The sequence below is a fragment of the Mustela putorius genome, unplaced genomic scaffold, assembly GCF_011764305.1.
Source record: "Mustela putorius furo isolate JIRA1106 unplaced genomic scaffold, ASM1176430v1.1 tig00003845_pilon_pilon_pilon, whole genome shotgun sequence".
Taxonomy (NCBI): domain Eukaryota; kingdom Metazoa; phylum Chordata; class Mammalia; order Carnivora; family Mustelidae; genus Mustela; species Mustela putorius.
The window spans coordinates 89,290,983-89,308,610 of NW_025421998.1; the positions used below are offsets into that span (position 1 = coordinate 89,290,983).

The 17,628-nt window shown below is 40.7% G+C and overlaps 1 protein-coding gene across 3 annotated transcripts in view; it reads left to right on the forward strand.

Moving 5' to 3' along the window:
• Positions 1-5,626: 5,626 nt before the first annotated feature.
• The window catches only part of NUP205 (nucleoporin 205), an 82,668-nt gene continuing 70,666 nt past the window's right edge, over positions 5,627-17,628 (forward strand). Inside the window, exons 1-4 of one of the 3 annotated variants that reach the window (XM_004741702.3) lie at positions 5,627-5,788; positions 12,969-13,111; positions 14,872-15,043; positions 17,284-17,428. In XM_004741702.3, coding sequence (XP_004741759.1) covers positions 5,761-5,788; positions 12,969-13,111; positions 14,872-15,043; positions 17,284-17,428 — 488 coding nt within the window. In that variant the 5' untranslated portion in view covers positions 5,627-5,760. Of the gene's footprint in view, positions 5,789-12,968; positions 13,112-14,871; positions 15,044-16,854; positions 16,880-16,923; positions 17,049-17,283; positions 17,429-17,628 lie in introns of those variants that run through there. The other 2 variants (XM_013050115.2, XM_045063012.1) reach the window with 2 other exon arrangements.

Below are 17,628 nucleotides of genomic sequence, written 5' to 3' on the forward strand. Positions count from 1 at the left end.
ACTTGTAATCCAAGGCCAGTGGTTCTGCAACTACAAACTTAACTGGCCACTAGCTGGAGTCAACACATACAGGTAGCGACGAATCTGTCATGTCTGCGGTCCTCCACTGGGTGGGATAGGGAAAATCATAGAACAGGAAACACCACACCTGAATTTCATTTCTTTCTTTCTTTCTTTCTTTCTTTCTTTCTTTCTTTCTTTCTCTCTCTCTTCCTTTCCTTTCTTTTCATTTCATTTCCTTCCCTTCTCTTTCTTTTCTTTTCTTTTTTAAGATTTTACTTATTTATTTGACAGAAAGAGAGAGAGCACAAGCAGGGGGAATGGCAGGCAGAGGTAGGGGGAGAAGCAGACTCCCCACTGAGCAGGGAGCCCAATGTGGGGCTCAATCCCAGGACCCTGGAATTCTGACCCAAGCCAAAGGCAGACACTCAACCTACTGAGCCACCCAGGTGCCCTTACCTGAATTTCTAAGCCTTGTCCAGAGAAGGTGCTGCAGCTCTATAAATACTAAACCTTGGACTTTTCATCACTTCTTTTTCACTGGTCTGTTCTCCCATTTCCTGTTCCCATCCACTTTTAAGACCCTGTAAAATCCCACCATCTGACCATCCAAGTGCTACCTCCATTGTGTACCTTTACCTAATTTTCATTTCCTAAACTCCAAATAAGAAATGACTGCCATTATTTTAAGATCTCAAAGCACTTTGTGTATACATTTAAAACTCACCTAATAGGGGCAGAGAGGGAAATTTCAAATAATGAATTGGTTTGATTGGGGCAGAACCCTATCCCAATCCCAGAGAAACCACACATTGTTTAATTGTTGCATGCTTCCACATTTGCAGTACACTTTTTTAAAAAAGATTTTATTTATTTATTTATTTGAGAGACTTGGGAGGGGCAGGTGGAGAGGGAGGAGCAGACTCGCTGCTGGGCAGGGAGCCTGAAATACGGCTCAGTCCCAGGACCTGGGGATCATGACCTGAGCTGAAGGCAGATGCTTAAGCAACTGAGCCATCCAGGTGCCCCTGCAGTACACTTTTTTTTAAAAAAGATTTTATTTTTTTAAGTAATCTCTACACCCAACATAGGGGTCAAACTCACAACCCCGAGATCAAGAGTTGCATGTTCTCCCAACCAAGCCAGCCAGGTGCCCCTGCAGTGCACTTTTGGTTTTAAGTAATTTATTACTCTTCCACTTGACACTTATTTTGCCTTAGAAATAATTGATTTTTATTTAACGAACACTCATATGGCACATTCTAAACACTTTACAAAAGCTTCTTAAAAATTCTTCCATGAGGGTACTAATATTATCATCCCTATTTAGAGATGTGGAAATTGATTGGCCAAGGAATGTTTCATAGTTAAAAGAATTTGAGCCCAGGAAGCTGGGCTCTGGGTCTGAACTGTCAGCCATAATGACATGTTCCATCTCTCTTTCTTTCAGGTATCAAGCACCAAACTCTGCAAATGTTTTTTTCTGAATTGTACCTGCAAGCCAGGGATGTGGCAGGAACAGGAAACGGGCTCCATGCCCAGTGTGGAGCCCAACATGGGTTTTGATCTCACAACCTTGAGATCATGACCTGAGCCTCAATCAAGAAGAGTCAGACGCTTAACCGACTGAGCCACCCCGGTGCCCCAAAGCAGTTGTTTATTGAACATAACAGACCACAAAACTGTAGCTTAAAACAATAGCTGTTCACTTGATCACAATTTTGGAATCTGGGCTGGGCTCGCATACCCCACTGCCATCAACCCGTGGCTCAGCGAGGACTGGAGGATCCAAGATGGCCTTGTTCATATCTGACATCTCATCGAGGAGAGTAGGAACAGCTAGAGGCTGGCTAGGCTTCTCTCCGCATGGTGCTTCATCTTCAAGGAGGCAAGCTCAGATGTCCTCATGTGATGTTCAGGGCACCAAAAGAGGAAAAGTGGCAGCAGCAATGTCTCTTCAGTCCTTGGAATTTGCCCATCGTCATTTACACTGCATTTTTTTGGGCCAAGCAAGTCATAAGGCCCGCCCAGATTCAGCGTGGCAGATGATGACACACTAGAATTCAGGGGTGTGTGATTCTTTGGGGGCCTTTGAATAACAGTCTACCACAGGAAGCTAACAGTTTCGATGGAGAGATAGTCATCATAGCACATAGGGACGTAACGGAGTGGCTAATAGTACAATAGGGATGTGGGGAAAGTAACCCTTGAATTTGTCTCCCAAGTTGGAGTAATCATCAGGGAGGCAGCAGACTTGGAAGATGGGTTATATTTGGGTGGTGAATTTAGTGGGGGGTCAACAGGATAGAGAAGGGATGGAAGGACATTCCAGGCGTATAGAACAACAGGTACAAAGACATTCATTCATACACGGTACAAGAAAGCAAGTTGTAGTTGGGGAATAGAGACTAGTTGAGAAGGATCACCAAAAAGAGAACTTGAGAAGAGTGAGGGTGAGAAGGCTGAACCAGATCAGGAAGTGGCATGATTTCCTTGCTAAGAAGTTTTCAGATATTATTTTGGGTAATAGTTCATTGATGAATTTTGATCAGGGCAAGTATAGGATCTGATTTGTGTATTTAAAAATCACTTTGGTGGGGGTAAGGGAGTGCCTAGGTGACTCAGTCTGGTAAGCCTCCTACTTTTGTGATTTTGGCTCTGTTCCTGATTTCATGGGATGGGACCCTGCATGGGGAGTCTGCTTGAGAGTCTCTCCCTCTGCTTCTCCCCAACACCCGTGCTCTTTTGCTCTCTCTCAAATAAATAAATCTTAAAAAAAAAGAAAAAAGAAAAAAAAATCACTTTGGAGTCCGTGAGAGGAGGATAAAATGGAAATCAGGAAAACCTGTGAGAGGTTATTGCAAAATACAAGTTAAAAGAAGTTTGACCTGAAGAAAACAAGGGCATAGGGCACAGAACAAAGAAAAAGGGTTCCAGAAACATCTATGAGATAGAATGAGTAAGATTTGGCCATTGAAGGAAGCAGAAATCCCAGATTTCTGACTTTGGCAACTGAGTGGATACAGGTCACAGAATTTTAGGAGGAAAATGCTAATTTAAGTTTGGATTTAATTGGTTAAGTGATTCTGAGATGACATTGTGTGACAATCAATAGATATGTGGATATGCAAACCTGAAGCGCAGGAGGAAGACTAGACTAGAGATTTATTTATTTATTTATTTATTTATTAGAAGATTTTATTTATTTATTTGACAGAGAGAAATCACAAGTAGACGGAAAGGCAGGCAGAGAGAGAGGGAAGCAGGTTCCCGGCTGAGCAGAGAACCCGATGCGGGACTCGATCCCAGGACCCTGAGATCATGACCTGAGCTGAAGGCAGCGGCTTAACCCACTGAGCCACCCAGGCGCCTCTAGACTAGAGTTTAAACACAGAATTCATCAGCAAACAGGGGGGTAGTACGAAGCAGTAAGATTTCCTAGAGAAAGCATGTAGAATGAGGAAATAGACACCCAAAGGAAAGACCTACATTTAATGGGCAAGAGGAGGAAGAGAAGTCCATACAGGAAACTTCAGAACTAGAAAACTAACAGGGATGGTGTGTCACATGCCAAGGGGGAAATAATTTATAAGAAATTCAGAAAAGTGGGGTGCATCATTAAGCATCTGCCTTCGGTTCAGGTCATGATCCTGGGGTCCTGGAATCGAGCCCTGCATCATGCTCCCTGCTCAGCAGGAAGCTTCCTTCTCCCTCTCCCACTCCCCCTGCTTCTGTTGCTCTTCTTACTATCTCTGTCAAATAAATAAAAATTAAAAAAAAAAAGAAATTCAGAAAAGTGCCAATGGGGTTGACCATTTGTCATTAGTGACCATACTGAAAGTTTTAGGGGAGTTATGATGGCAATATCTCAATTGCTATGGATTGAGGAACCTGTGAAAGAATCCTTGTAAATGTGATGGTGGGTAAGGGGGAGTGGCAGGAAGTTGAAGTGGTCCTTCACAGAAAGCAAAGTGATCTGTTGAGAGGGAAGTGTGTGGGCCTGCGGGGGTGGAGGGAAGGAGGGCTTGTAAGAATTGTTCTCAGAAAGAAAATCTTTAAATGCCCCCTCTGCCAAGTTTCTGCTGAATATTTTTCTCCCTTTCATGCTAAACTTCAGGAAATATCACTTTGCCTTTTCATTTTCTCTTCCCCTTCACTCCTTAAAACCACTTTCATGGTAGTCTGGCATTTGTGTCTGTATAGCAATGACTTTCAAAAAAAAAATCGCCAGTGACTTTTGTGTTCCACTGAATGTACATTGTGTCACTCAATACTATTTGTTCAAAAGAATGAACATGCCTGCTCTGATTGTGTCTAAATTATTTAATTCTGATTTCCAACAATGAAGTAGAAATATAAACTCTTATCTCCTCCCAGCCTCAGTGGAATGTTGGAATTGATAAATTGAGATTGTAAGGCACAGGTAACGTTTCTGAGATAAATAATTATAATTAACATCATTTTGCTAATAGAGTTGTTTTGGGGATTAAATGAGATAACATAATAATTATTACATTGTTCAATAATGTCAGATTTGTAATCAAAGTCTGGCATAGATAGTAAATGGTAATCTTTATATTTTAGTTTGAAAATTAGTAAACTAAAATTTAGTAACTAAAAGAAAAGGCCCAGCTATCTGGGGGCCCTAGGTGGCTCAATCAGTTCAGCATGAGCCTTTAGCTCTGCTCATGATCTCCAGGTCTTGGAATCAAGTCCCATGTCAGTTCGCTGCTCAGCCAGAGTCTGCTTCCCTTTCTCCCTCTGCTCCTCTCCCCTGCTCCTGCTTTCTCTCTCTCTCTCAATGAAAAATATTTTTTTAAAAGGTTTTATTTATTTAGGACAGAGATCACAAGTAGGCAGAGAGGAAGCAGAGAGAGAGGGGGAAGCAGGCTCCCTGCGGAGCAGAGAGCCCCATGCGGGGCTTGATTCCAGGACTCTGAGATCATGACCTGAGCCAAAGCCAGAGGCTCAACCCTCTGAGCCAACCAGGAGCCTAATAAATGAAAAATCTTAAAAAAAAAAATCCAGCTCTTTGGGGTGTTTAGGTAGGAAAAATATTTGGTATTTATGAGAGGATATGTCTGGAAATTTCTTCAAAATAATCTCCCCTGTTAGGGGTGGAGGCCATGTGATTGAAGCTGAGCATTCATTATTTTACTTTTGCATACGTTTGAAAATGTCACAATAAAAAGTTATGATTTGTTTCACTGTGATTTGTTTCAGTCTATGCAACTATGTTGACACAATACACTTGGTATATTGGAATGTAACAAAAACTTAGTTTATAACTGATAAATAAATGGTTTTTGAGATTTATACACCTTACACTCCACTCCTCAAAGAAAGAAACGCAAGGAAGTTTTGATTTGACATGGAGATAATGACCTAGAATTACGGCTTTTAAAATATCATAAATAGTCTTAATTTCAAGAGTTAGTCTCGTTTTCTTATTGTTACACTTAAACTTCAAGCATCATTAAAAAGAAACTACAAGGCCCAGTGTGCACCGCACGACCAACGTCATATCGAGGACCTCGTATTTCCGAGCTGGTTGCCCTCGCCTAATTTGAATAAAAAGATCGCGGCCAAAATTTACGTCTGCGACCTACAGCAGATTTCCAAGTTGTTGTCCGCTCGAGTCCGTCGAGACTGCCATTCCGAGACAGGGTGATACCTTCCTGTTCAGGCATGATTTCGGGCAGCCTCGCCCTTTTCTGGGGCTTTCGTGCGGCCGGAGGGCTCCGTTAGTGCGCCTCCAAGATGGCGACGCTGTTGGCGGTAAATTCGGGTAAGGGCGTCGGGGGCAGAAAGGAATCAGTCGGGCAGGGCGACGGTTGGTTCTTTAGGGAAGGACCCGGACTCTGAGGTTCCTCGCAATCAGGCCTTCACTTGAGTATTGTGCTTGCTTTTCCCTAGCTCTGGGCCTAGAGTCCCACCCCTCCCCAGTTTGAATGGCGCGCGTCCGCGCTGCGGCTCCAGCCCTCGAGTGGGGGTTTAGTGTGCAGGCACCGAGGCTTGGTCCCCTGGAACCCCGCGTGCAGTCTCTTGCAGCCCGGGGCTGAGCTTGGTCCCTTCAACTCCCCACCCCATTGTGTGTCTTTGGCTCGGATTTCGCCAAGATAGACAAGTCTCTGGCAGTGAGGCCAGAGGACCCGAGACGATTTTTAGCCACGAGCGCGGGCCGAAAGCTCCCACATCAGAGTAGCCAGCACAGCCCCTTATGAATGGATGTTGGGCGGTCTTGTAGGAAGCGAGGGTCTTTGATTATGAAGCCTGCAACCTGGAAGGTGGCTGGGGAGGGGGTGCCACTGCCTTAGCAGAGGAGTCTGACCTCTGCCTTTGTGGCGCGTCCCTCTTTGCCTATGGTAGGTAGAACCAAGGTAGAACCAAGAAGGTAGTAGAAGGACACTGGAGGATTTGGGGTGGGTTCTCTTTTGCTGATGCTCATCTTTGGGCAGTACCGTTCCCAGAAGCTTTTGAAAGAGTAGGTGCATTTTGATTGTCACAATTCCTGGAGCCTAATGGGCGGGGCAAGGATGCCAAAAGTCTTGCACAAGGTAGAATGGTCTTGAAAACGGAGAATTTCCTGCTCAGAATGAGGTGCAGTTAGCTTCTTAGATTCAATTATAAGAGCATGTCTGAGTGGTAAATGCTGGTAGAGAATCTCACTCAAGAGTAATATTTAAGGGGCGCTCCAACCCATACCCCCCCCACCCCATGTGATCTTTTTCTGGAGGGGTGAAAGTGCTGGTTCTACTTTGCACAGGACCGATATTCTTGTAAAGTTGTCTAAATCTGAATTTTGCAAATCAAGCCATTTCAGAAACACTGTAATAAATTATTTTATGACAATGAAGGATTATGTTATTGAGCATCTGCTATGTCCCAGGCATTGGACTAAGTGTCCTGTTTGCATCATCTCATTTAATCCCCTTTGTACACCGATGGAGTAGCTGTTGTTTAAGTACCCCAGTCTACAGATGGGGAAGTAAAAGCTTAAGGTAGTTAAGTAACATCCCCAGGGTTATACACCTAATGACTGTAAACCAGTCTTAGGTGCTTAAACTACTTAAGTGCATTTTATTACATCGAGTTTTCATATATATGAATGCTGGTCATGAAGTTAGGTTCTAAATATTTCTGTCCTTTCTCATACCCAGATGTAATCTTTTTTTTTTTTTTTAAAGATTTTATTTATTTATTTGACAGACAGAGATCACAAGTAGGCTGAGAGGCAGGCAGAGAGAGAGAGGAGGAAGCAGGCTCCCCACTGAGCAGAGAGCCTGATGTGGGGCTCGATCCCAGGACTCTGGGATCATGACCTGAGCCGAAAGCAGAGGCTTTAACCCACTGAGCCACCCAGGTGCCCCCCCAGATGTAATCTTAAAAACAAGACTTCGATCTTATATGTGTCACTATATACTGTTCTTTAGTGCACATTCCAAGGTACTATCATTAAACATAAATCACCAAAGGACAGAGAAAAGCGAGTTACCAACAACTGCAAGGAGTATACATTGTATAATAAGGCCTTGTGCCAGGAGTGTTTAATTGATAACACAGAAAGGAAACATTTTTTGCATCTGAGTCAGGAGAATATATTTGTATTTAGTTAAACATCCTAGGGTAGCAGCCTGAATGTGCAAGGATGGATGAGTGGCTAAGCAAAATGTAGTATATACATACAGTGGGATATTATTTGGCCTTAAAAGGGAAATCCTGTCATATACTACAACTTAGATAAATCTTGAGGACATTGTGTTAAGTGAAGTAAGCCAGTCACAAAAAGATAAATACTGAATGATTCCACTCACTTAAAAAATTTTTTTAAAAATATTTTATTTATTTATTTGACACACAGAGAGAGATCACAAATAGGCAGAGAGAGAGGGGGAAGCAGGCTCCCTGCTGAGCAGAGAGTCGATGTGGGGCTCCAACCCAGGACTCTGAGATCATGTCCTGAGCTGAAGGCAGAGCCTTAACCCACTGAGCCATCCAGGCGCCCCATTCCACTTATTTTGATACCTAAAGTAGTCAAACTCATAGAAACAAAGAATGTTCGTTGCCTGAGGAAAGAGAGAAATGGGCAGTGTTCTTCCCTCTTACTTTGGGAACCCACATGCTGTCCTCTCTTCCTAGATGTATGTTCTTTCTTCCTCCCTTCATTTAACTCTATTCTTGATCCTTCAGATTTCAACTAATGAGCACTTCCTCAAGGAATCCTTCCCTTTTCTGACCTCCTTGAGTTGATCATATTCCCTGATTCTGTAATCTCTTGCCCTGAGTATCTCTTCTTCATAGCACTTGTCAAACTAGATATTACCCTCACGTCTGGCTGTATGATTACAGCTTACCAGTAACTAGTATACGGTAAATGAGTGAATGAATGTGATTTGTTGGAGGTATTCCTAAACATTAAAGATTTATTTCTCAAATGAACTAATCACTTATGTTAAAAATACATCAATACATATTTAGTAATTTGGAAGAATTTATAGCATCTTTACATTTGTAATCACAGAAAGGTGTTTATGAAAATTAGCCAGCCAAAGACAAGCCAATGAAAACTCTCTGTTGCAATTACCTTCTGTGATGTGTTGATGTTAATGATAGACTAAGGATGCCAGGATGCATGGGGTTTTTGGTAGTTTTTGACCAGTTACTGGATGCCTCTTGGTTTCATAAAAGGGGGGAGGTTAGAATTTTTCTCTGTAACTCAGCTTATAATGCTAAGTATGTTTAATACAAAGAAATTTATTGGTTCTTCAGAGGTTCTGTTGTATATTGTTACTTTATTATTTTAATGATTTCTTTATTTATTTTTAAATATTTATTTAATTTTATTAGAGAGAGAGAGAGAGCGTGCGCCTGTGTGCCCTGTGTGTGCCCTGGTTGGAGGGAGGTGGGTGGGAAGGGGCAGAGAGAGAAGGAGAAAGGCAGTCCCAAGCAGACTCCCTGGTGAGTGCGGAGCTGCACTCTGGGGTCAGTCTCTCCACTCTGGGCTCAGTCCCTCCACTCTGAGATCATGACCTGAGCTGAAATCAAGAGTCAGACAAATGAATAACCAACCGAGCCACCCAGGTGTCTCAATATATTGTTACTGTTAAAAAAGAGAATTTACTTTTATCAGCTCAGAATTTTTAAATACCTGAGATAAGACAAGTTTCAAATTTGCCTAGAAGTTGTTTTTTTTTTTTTAAAGATTTTATTTATTTATTTGACAGACAGAGATCACAAGTAGGCAGAGAGGCAGGCAGAGAGAGAGAGAAGAGGGAGCAGGCTCCCTGCAGAGCAGACAGCCTGATGTGGGGCTCGATCCCAGGACCCTGGGATCATGACCCGAGCCGAAGGCAGAGGCTTTAACCCACTGAGCCACCCAGGCGCCCCTAGAAGTTGTTTTTGATGCCTTTCTTTCTTTCTTTCTTTCTTTTTTAAGATTTTATTTTTAAATAATCTCTACACCCAGTATCTGGCTCGAACTGACAACCCTGAGATCAGGAGTCACATGCTTTACGAGCTAAGCCATCCAGACTCTCCTTGATACTTTGTTTTGTACCCTGTGCCAATCAGTTGCTAGTTCTGGCTCTTTTCTACTAACAGGCCTTTTCTTGTGCTTTTATTGCCCTCATCCTACTTTAGGTTCTGTCACCTTATTAGCAGCTTACTTACCAGTCATCCTTGGTTCCTGACACTTCTGTGATTCTATTTAGTCCAGAAACCACACCATTGCCCTATAGTACCCATTTCATTTTTTCATCTACTGCTTGGAACTTTCCTATTTACTAATAGGAAAAATTGCCTCTTGGACTCAAACCTACTCTATTTTTGCCATTAGAGAGGGCCAAGAAAATGACCTCTAGGGAAGTTAACTGGTTACCATCCAACTAGTTAGTACGTCACTGGCTGTCAGTAGGATCCAGGGGTTAGGTTCTCATTTTGTTAGGCCTGAACTCTTAGTGTATCCAGAGTGCTGGATCCTAGCAATTGATTTTCTTTAATAAGATTCAGAAAAGACAGATATGTAAAGTAGTATTTCAATTTATTGATCTTTAATGGGAAGTGTATCTGCACTGGTACTCTTGTTGGTTCGTTAGCACATTTTTTACTCTAGAAATTTATATGACAAGGTATATTTTTTTAATCAGAAGATTGGCAAAAATGGAAGCAAAGCAGGGAGTAGATTGCTGTTGATATGAAGTCTGGACCTGCTGATTCTCATCCCCCAGGTCCCCGAACCAATGACCTATGGCTTCCTGCCCTGATCTTCAGATTAGGTTTGGCTAGGTTCTCCCTTTTAAACATTCTCCTAGCACTCTGTACTTCATCATCTTTTATTATACTGGTAATTGTTTTCTGAATTCTATGTTTAACGTCTTTCTCTGTGTCAATCTCAAAGTTCCATGAGGACTGGGATCCTGTTTGTCTTGCTTGGTTGATAGTCCCTGGCACATGGAAAGCCCTCAGTAAATACTTGTTGAGTGAATGAATGATCTGGTTTGACTAGTCTGTCCTCTCCCAGCACATTCCCCCTGAAAAAAAATTTTCCCCAACGCATTGCCTTTTTCTGATAACACTGTTCATAGGACAATGAACATTTAACATATTTAATTAGGTTACATTATTATGCCATCTTACTGCCCTGGTCGGTTTTTTAATTTATTCTTTTCTTTTCTCTTTCTTTCTTTCTTTTTTTTTTTTGAGAGAGAGAGTGTGTGTGCACGTGAGGTGGGGGCAGTTGGGGGGAGGGCCAGGGAGAGGGAGAGAGAGAATCTCAAGTAGACTCTGTGCTCAGCAGAGTCTGCCCTACCTGCCCTGGTAGGTTTATTTGGATTTGTGTTTTTCTCAGACAGCAGTTAAGCATGTTTACAGACGACCAAATAACTATAGATAACTATAGTTATCTATAGTTTAGGCTATAGATAAGTTCCACGTTTTTGGAGTGACTGATTGGTTTTGACTAGTTTCCCTTTCAGAGTCTTTATAAACACATATAGGTACCATATTTGATTGTTTGCAAACAGAAACTTGGGTCTTCAGGGAGTGTTATTCAAATAGTGGGTCTAAAATAAATATAGTGATTTTAGATTTTTTAAAAAATTTATTTATTTGACAGAGATCACAAGTAGGCAGAGAGGCAAGTAGAGAGAGAGGAAGGGAAGCAGGCTCCCTGCCAAGCAGAGAGCCTGACGTGGGTCTCCATCCCAGGACCCCAGGATCATGACCTGAGCTGAAGGCAGAGGCTTTAACCCACTGAGCCACCCAGGCACCCCAAATATAGTGATTTTATATAGTGAATAAAATAGTGAACAGGATAAAAAATTTGGAATGCACTGATACAGTGAGTGAATATTAGTATTTTATGTACAATTTTTCGTTTTGCCTATAAGTGTGTACTGGATTGAGATATAGAATATTTCTTACCATGGGTTATAGTGGAAATAGTTTGAAAGTCACCAGTCTGTAATGTCACTATGGCTCTGTGAATTCTCTTTTACACTTTCACATCTGTCTTTGAGCCTTAGCTCCTACTTTCCCTTGGCTACTCTTTGTCACCCAGATTTTCCCCAAATGGCTGCACAAGTGTAGCCATCCCTTAAAAACTTTTGACCATCATTTTGATCTTTTGATCTTTTGTGGCAACAACCATATTCACTTTTTGTATTGTTATTGATATTTTTCACTTAAGTATGCTTTGTCTGTAAAACTTAATTGTGAGTTTTTAAAGATCAAATTGTTTCTCTTTTTCTCTGTAATATTTTATTATTTAAGGGCTTAGATAAGTGAATTTGGCTGAGTTTAGTTGAATTCACCTAGGTATGTCTAGATGTTGTGATTTTAATTTCTTCGCTTACTGGATGTTTCAGAAATACCTGTATTATCCCAAATCTTTTCATTTTCCAAGTGTTATGTATAGAGACAGTATAATTCAGCAGTTAAGGCACATTTTGATGATAAACTGCCTGGGTTCATGACCCACCTATCCAGTGTGGCCTTGGGTGAGTTTCTTGACCTCTCTGCCTCAATTTCTGTATCTATAAAGTGGAGGAAAACGTAGTGCTGTCCTCACAGTGTTCTGAAATAAAATAATATGTGTGACAAACTTAGAACCATGCTCGGTAGCACCTAGCAGAAGCTCAGTATTGCTTCCTATTATTATCTTTACAAATAAAAATGTGATCCTTTTTATATAAATTTATAGAAGTGTTTCATATTTCTATGTTGATTTTTTTTTAATTTTGTTTATTTATTTGACAGAAATCACAAGGAGGCAGAGAGGCAGGCAGAGAGAGAGGAAGAAGCAGGCTCCCTGCTAAGCAGAGAGCCCGATGGGGGCTCGATCCCAGGACCCTGGGATCATGACCTGAGCTGAAGGCAGAGGCTTTACCCCACTGAGCCGCCCAAGTGCCCCTCTATGTTGATTTTTAATAGCTAGTATTCCTACCAAAATAAAGTGCTTTTTTTCAGCTGCTGAGTTTTACAAAATCTAATCTTTTTTGCCTCTACTCCTGCTTTTATTTGGATGATAGGGAGGCTAGAAAACACTGTATTTATTGAGTGCCTACAGTATGCCAGGCACTGTGTTGTGTGTTTCATCTAGTTTATATCATTTAATCTGTTCAACCCTATGATGTAGGTAATAGCTGTATTATTTATGTACAGAAACTGAAGTTCAAAGAGATTGTTTCCTTGCTCCCTGTCACACAGCTGATAAAGTGGCAAAACCATAGCAGATACTCCAGTTTAAAGTCAGGATTTACTTTATGTTATATTAAGTTAAGTAGAATGATGTTTTTATTGTCGCTTGAGAAGGCTGATATGTATGCTTTTATATTCATGTTTGATTTGTATGTATAACTCTATATTTTAAAGTAGGTATGGTGACCAAATTGAAATGTATGGACAGTAACTTTGCTATTTTCCACATGTATGTTTTATTTGATGCTTGTTTCATTTATTTTTTCCTGAAGCTGCCAGTCTCTGGGGTCCTTACAAAGACATTTGGCAAACAGTGGGAAATGCTCTTTGGAGAAGACAACCTGAAGCCGTCCACCTTCTTGACATGATTTTGAAGAAACACAAACCTGACTTCATCTCACTGTTCAGAAACCCAGTAGGAAATTTTCTTTTTTACTTCTTAGATATGCTTTTTTTTAAAAATGTGACAAGGAAGTAAATTCTTAATGCATGTGAATGAAATACATAACTTGTATAGTCCTTGGCTCAAGTTTTCTCTATGAATGTAATTTTTCCTAGAAGCAGCTGTTCTCTTCTTTTTGTTCTCCACAGATGTTATACTGTACTTATCTCTAGCGGGGAGATAGCTTAGCAATATTTGAATGCAATTTAGAAGGTTTAGTATATTCCAGAAATATGAGCCTCCTTGGAATTTCTGACCTATAGTTAATATACCTAAGCTCAGTAAGATTGATTATTTTGTTTGTTTCCAGGTACACTTTCAACATTTTAACTCTTCATAATGTTATGTAAGTTGTATTAGGGGAACTAATTAATTCTCGCGTGTCATTAATCACTGCATCTTGAAATCCTTTTCTTTTCTTTTTTTCTTTTTTTTTTTTTTAAAGATTTTATTTATTTATTTGTGAGAGAGAGAGCATGAGTGAGGAGAAGGTCAGAGGGAGAAGCAGACTCCCCATGGAGCTGGGAGCCCGATGCGGGACTTGATCCCAGGACTCCGGAATCATGACCTGAGCCAAAGGCAGTCGCCCAACCAACTGAGCCACCCAGGCGTCCCTTGAAATCCTTTTCAACCAGGAATGGAGTACTTCAGTGGAGGGAATTTATATTTGGAAATTCTTTTTCTTACTGTTTGATAATTTTCTTTTATAGACTAACAAGACAATCTAAGAACTGTTTGTCTTACCAGAAATGGCCTTTTGCTTTTTAGCTTTTTTTTCCCCCCCTTTCTTGATGTCTTTAGTAGAAGGAGCTCTAGCCGGGGTCCATGTGAGCTGAGTTCTAGTCTTGGCTCTACTACTAGAGCTGTATGTGCACCAGATGTCACCTGACTTATCTTGGCATCAGCTTTTCCATCTGTTTTTTTTTTTTTCTTTCAAAGATTTATTTCATTTTTTAAGGAGAGAGAGAGAGAGAGAGCGAGAGCGCGCGCGAGTGAGCATGAGCAGGAGGGGCAGAAGGAGGGGAGAGAGAATCTGAGGTAGACTCCGCACTGAGGGTACACGGAGGCTGGAGCACAGTATAGGGCTTGATCTCATGATCCTGAGATTGCAGCCTGAGCCAAAACTAAGGAGTTGGACGCTTAACCGACTGCATCACCCAGGTGCCCGCTTTTCCATCTGTTAGTAGAGGAGTTGGATTAAATGACTGATATGGCCTTTTATAAGATGTACATTTCTAAAATTTTATGATCCATCAAGTAATTCTATACCATATGTCATTTGTTAATTATTTGAACCTAGTAAGACCTTTGGGACTAAGATTACATTTTATGTAATATATTAATAAACTATCCTTAGCCTTCCTAATTGATTCAACAATTCATGTATCTATTTGTTATTTCTCACTTGAAGACCATATTGTTTTTATTTATGAAATACATAATCAGAAATGTTCTTTACAAATTTGAAAAATAGTGTATTATTTGGTTTGCTTTCTCAAAATTTTGTATTTCAGAGTTTAGCAGAAGCAGTTTTTAAGAAGATAGTAACAGCATAAGTGTTGAAGGTAATAGGAAGTGTCACGTCTTAAAGGTCTAATGGTAGATTGTCTGATAAGCAGTACTTCTTCCATCATGTTACCTGTCACGAATTACCTTCTTTAGGTAATAATTTAAGACCTTGTCTCCAGTATACGATTTTCATTCCATGATTTTATTTATTTTTACCATTGTAGCCAAAAAATGTCCAACAGCACGAAAAGGTTCAGAAGGCCAGTACAGAGGGAGTCGCCATCCAGGGTCAACAGGGAACCCGACTTCTTCCTGAACAGCTCATTAAAGAGGCCTTTATCCTTAGTGACCTTTTTGATATTGGAGAATTGGCAGCTGTTGAGCTTCTCCTTGCCGGTAGGTTGACATTTAACTGAATCTGTCGTAAGGTAGTACAAAATTATAAAATCATCCACTCAGGGTTTCAAGTGTTGTATCATTTAGATTCCAAAGTAGTTTAGTTGAAAAACCATATTCAAAATGTCTCCTGTTTATCTTTGACTAATGGGAGGGCTTTAATGATTGGAATTGTTAAAGGTAATTTAACTGTTTTAAAATAGGCTTTTCCATGGTAATTTATTAGCAAAGTATTGTTGACTGCATCTCACAAATTTTATGGCACAAAGAATTTATTGTCCTGTAATGAGTAAGAAAGTAAGTTCACTGCTTTTTTGGAGTTCTTTTTGAGAAGGTGATTCAGATAATGAATAGGTTAGAAATAAGATAATTTTAGTAATACTGTGCGCTAGGAAGAAAATTTAAAAAGGTGGTGATATAGAGATATGGGAGCTTCTGGGGGGGCATCTCTAAATAGGATACTTAGAGAAGTCTTCTCTGGGACACTTAACCTGAGACCTGAATGATGACAAGGTACCAGAGTTGTTGGGGAAGGTGACCCAGGCAGAGCAAACAGCAGGTGCTTGAGGTCACACCAAAGGCACACTAAAGAATAAAGAGACCGTGGGTAAAAAGATGAAGGAGCCTCATAAAGACAGGGGAGAGCGAAGGAAGTTAAGGAAGAGAGCAGGAATCTGATTATATTCAGTCTTTTTTTTTTTTTTTTTTTTTTAAGATTTTATTTTTTTATCTGACAGGGACTTTAAGCAGAGTAGTTACATGTAAAGAGGGAGTGTGTGTGCATGTCAGTGGGGGGAGGGGCAGAGGGAGAGAATCTCAAGCAGATTCTGCACTGAGCATGGAGCCCCACGAGAGGCTCAGTCGCACAACCCATGAGATCATGACCTGAGCTGAAACCTGAGTTGGGCACTTAACCGACTGAGCCACACAGGTGCCCCAAGAAAGTCTCATATGTTTAAAGTTATCACGTGACTTCCAAAATCCTTTTTGACCTAAGGCTGCATTAAAAGAAGTATGTTATTGAGAAGAAGGAAGGTAATTTACCGCTCTATTATAGAAATGTTAACTGGATAGGCTTCAGTTTTGAGTTTAACTCAGAACTTTCATTAACAAACATTTATTTTGGGCGCCTGGGTGGCTCAGTGGGTTAAGCCGCTGCCTTTGGCTCAGGTCATGATCTCAGGGTCCTGGGATCGAGTCCCACATCAGGCTCTCTGCTCAGCAGGGAGCCTGCTTCCCTTCCTCTCTCTCTGCCTGCCTCTCTGCCTACTTGTGATCTCTCTCTGTCAAATAAATAAATAAAAATATTTAAAAAACAAAAAAAAAACAAAAAAAAAACAAACATTTATTTTATGTTTATCATGGGCTTGGTACTACATTAAGACTCCAGAGATAGAAACACAAATGGAACTTCAACTAGTGTAAAGGAGCTCATAGTCTAGTAACTGAGAAAAACATGGAGACGAGTAATTAGACACTAAAGTGCCTTGATGCCAGTTTATGCAAGATTTAGTATCCAGAGGCATACTGTCCAGAGGCAGAGGGATTAAATTGACCTCAGGATGTACAGAGAAGTCTTCACAAAGTTCATGAGGACTGAACTAGATGTTGAAATCTGACTAGACACATATCACATGGAATATGTATGTGCTCAGGAGGACGAAAGGCATCCAGGCACAAAATGGCCTGTACAGAGGTGTGAGCCATGAGATGAATTTGGGGACAGGAGAAAGTGGAGTGATTGGGTTTTGGGGAGAAGACAACCAGGCCCAGGAAATGAAACCGAAACTAAAAAAGACAAAAGTGGAACTTATTCAAAGGCGAACAGTTAAAAGGGTGAGTGAACTAGAAACGTAGGAATAGATTATTTACTTTTCAGAGAAAACTCAGGGGAAAAACCTTCCAAACATTTGAAAGATCTCGTGTGAAAGAGGGGAAATGGGCATTAAATATCATTAGATTCAGTGGACCAAGTGAGACCAGCATGTGGAAATCATAGATGAAGGTGAAACTGAGAGTTTGGGAAACAGTGAGTTCCGTGTCAGTGCTGGTGTTCCAGCACAGATTGGATGGCTTCTTGAAGATGTGGGAGGAGGAAAACAGTGTTTGAAGTAGAGGAGTCCTACTGTCCTCTAGAACCCTGAAATTCTGTGATTTCTCTGAACTGAACATTGGTATGGTAATTTTTGTCTCCTCCTAAACACATACTTACCAAATTATTTCTCAACTCCCTTTTCTAGGAGAGCACCAACAGCCACATTTTCCTGGTCTCACCAGAGGATTAGTAGCTGTTCTTTTATACTGGGATGGAAAACGGTGCATCGCAAACTCCCTGAAAGCCTTGGTACAGTCTAGACGAGGCAAAACATGGACCCTCGAACTCAGGTCTGTTCGCTTCTTAGGATTTCAGAGCTTTTTTGGAAATTACTTGACAGATTATTATTTTAATTATTAGAAATAACAAAAATTTCTCCTTTTAGTGTGTATAATTTAAATAAAATCAGTAATATAACTGAGTATTCCATAAAGATTGACAGATTAGAGCTGCTTTATTTTGTTTACAAATAAAAAATAATTTATGGTTA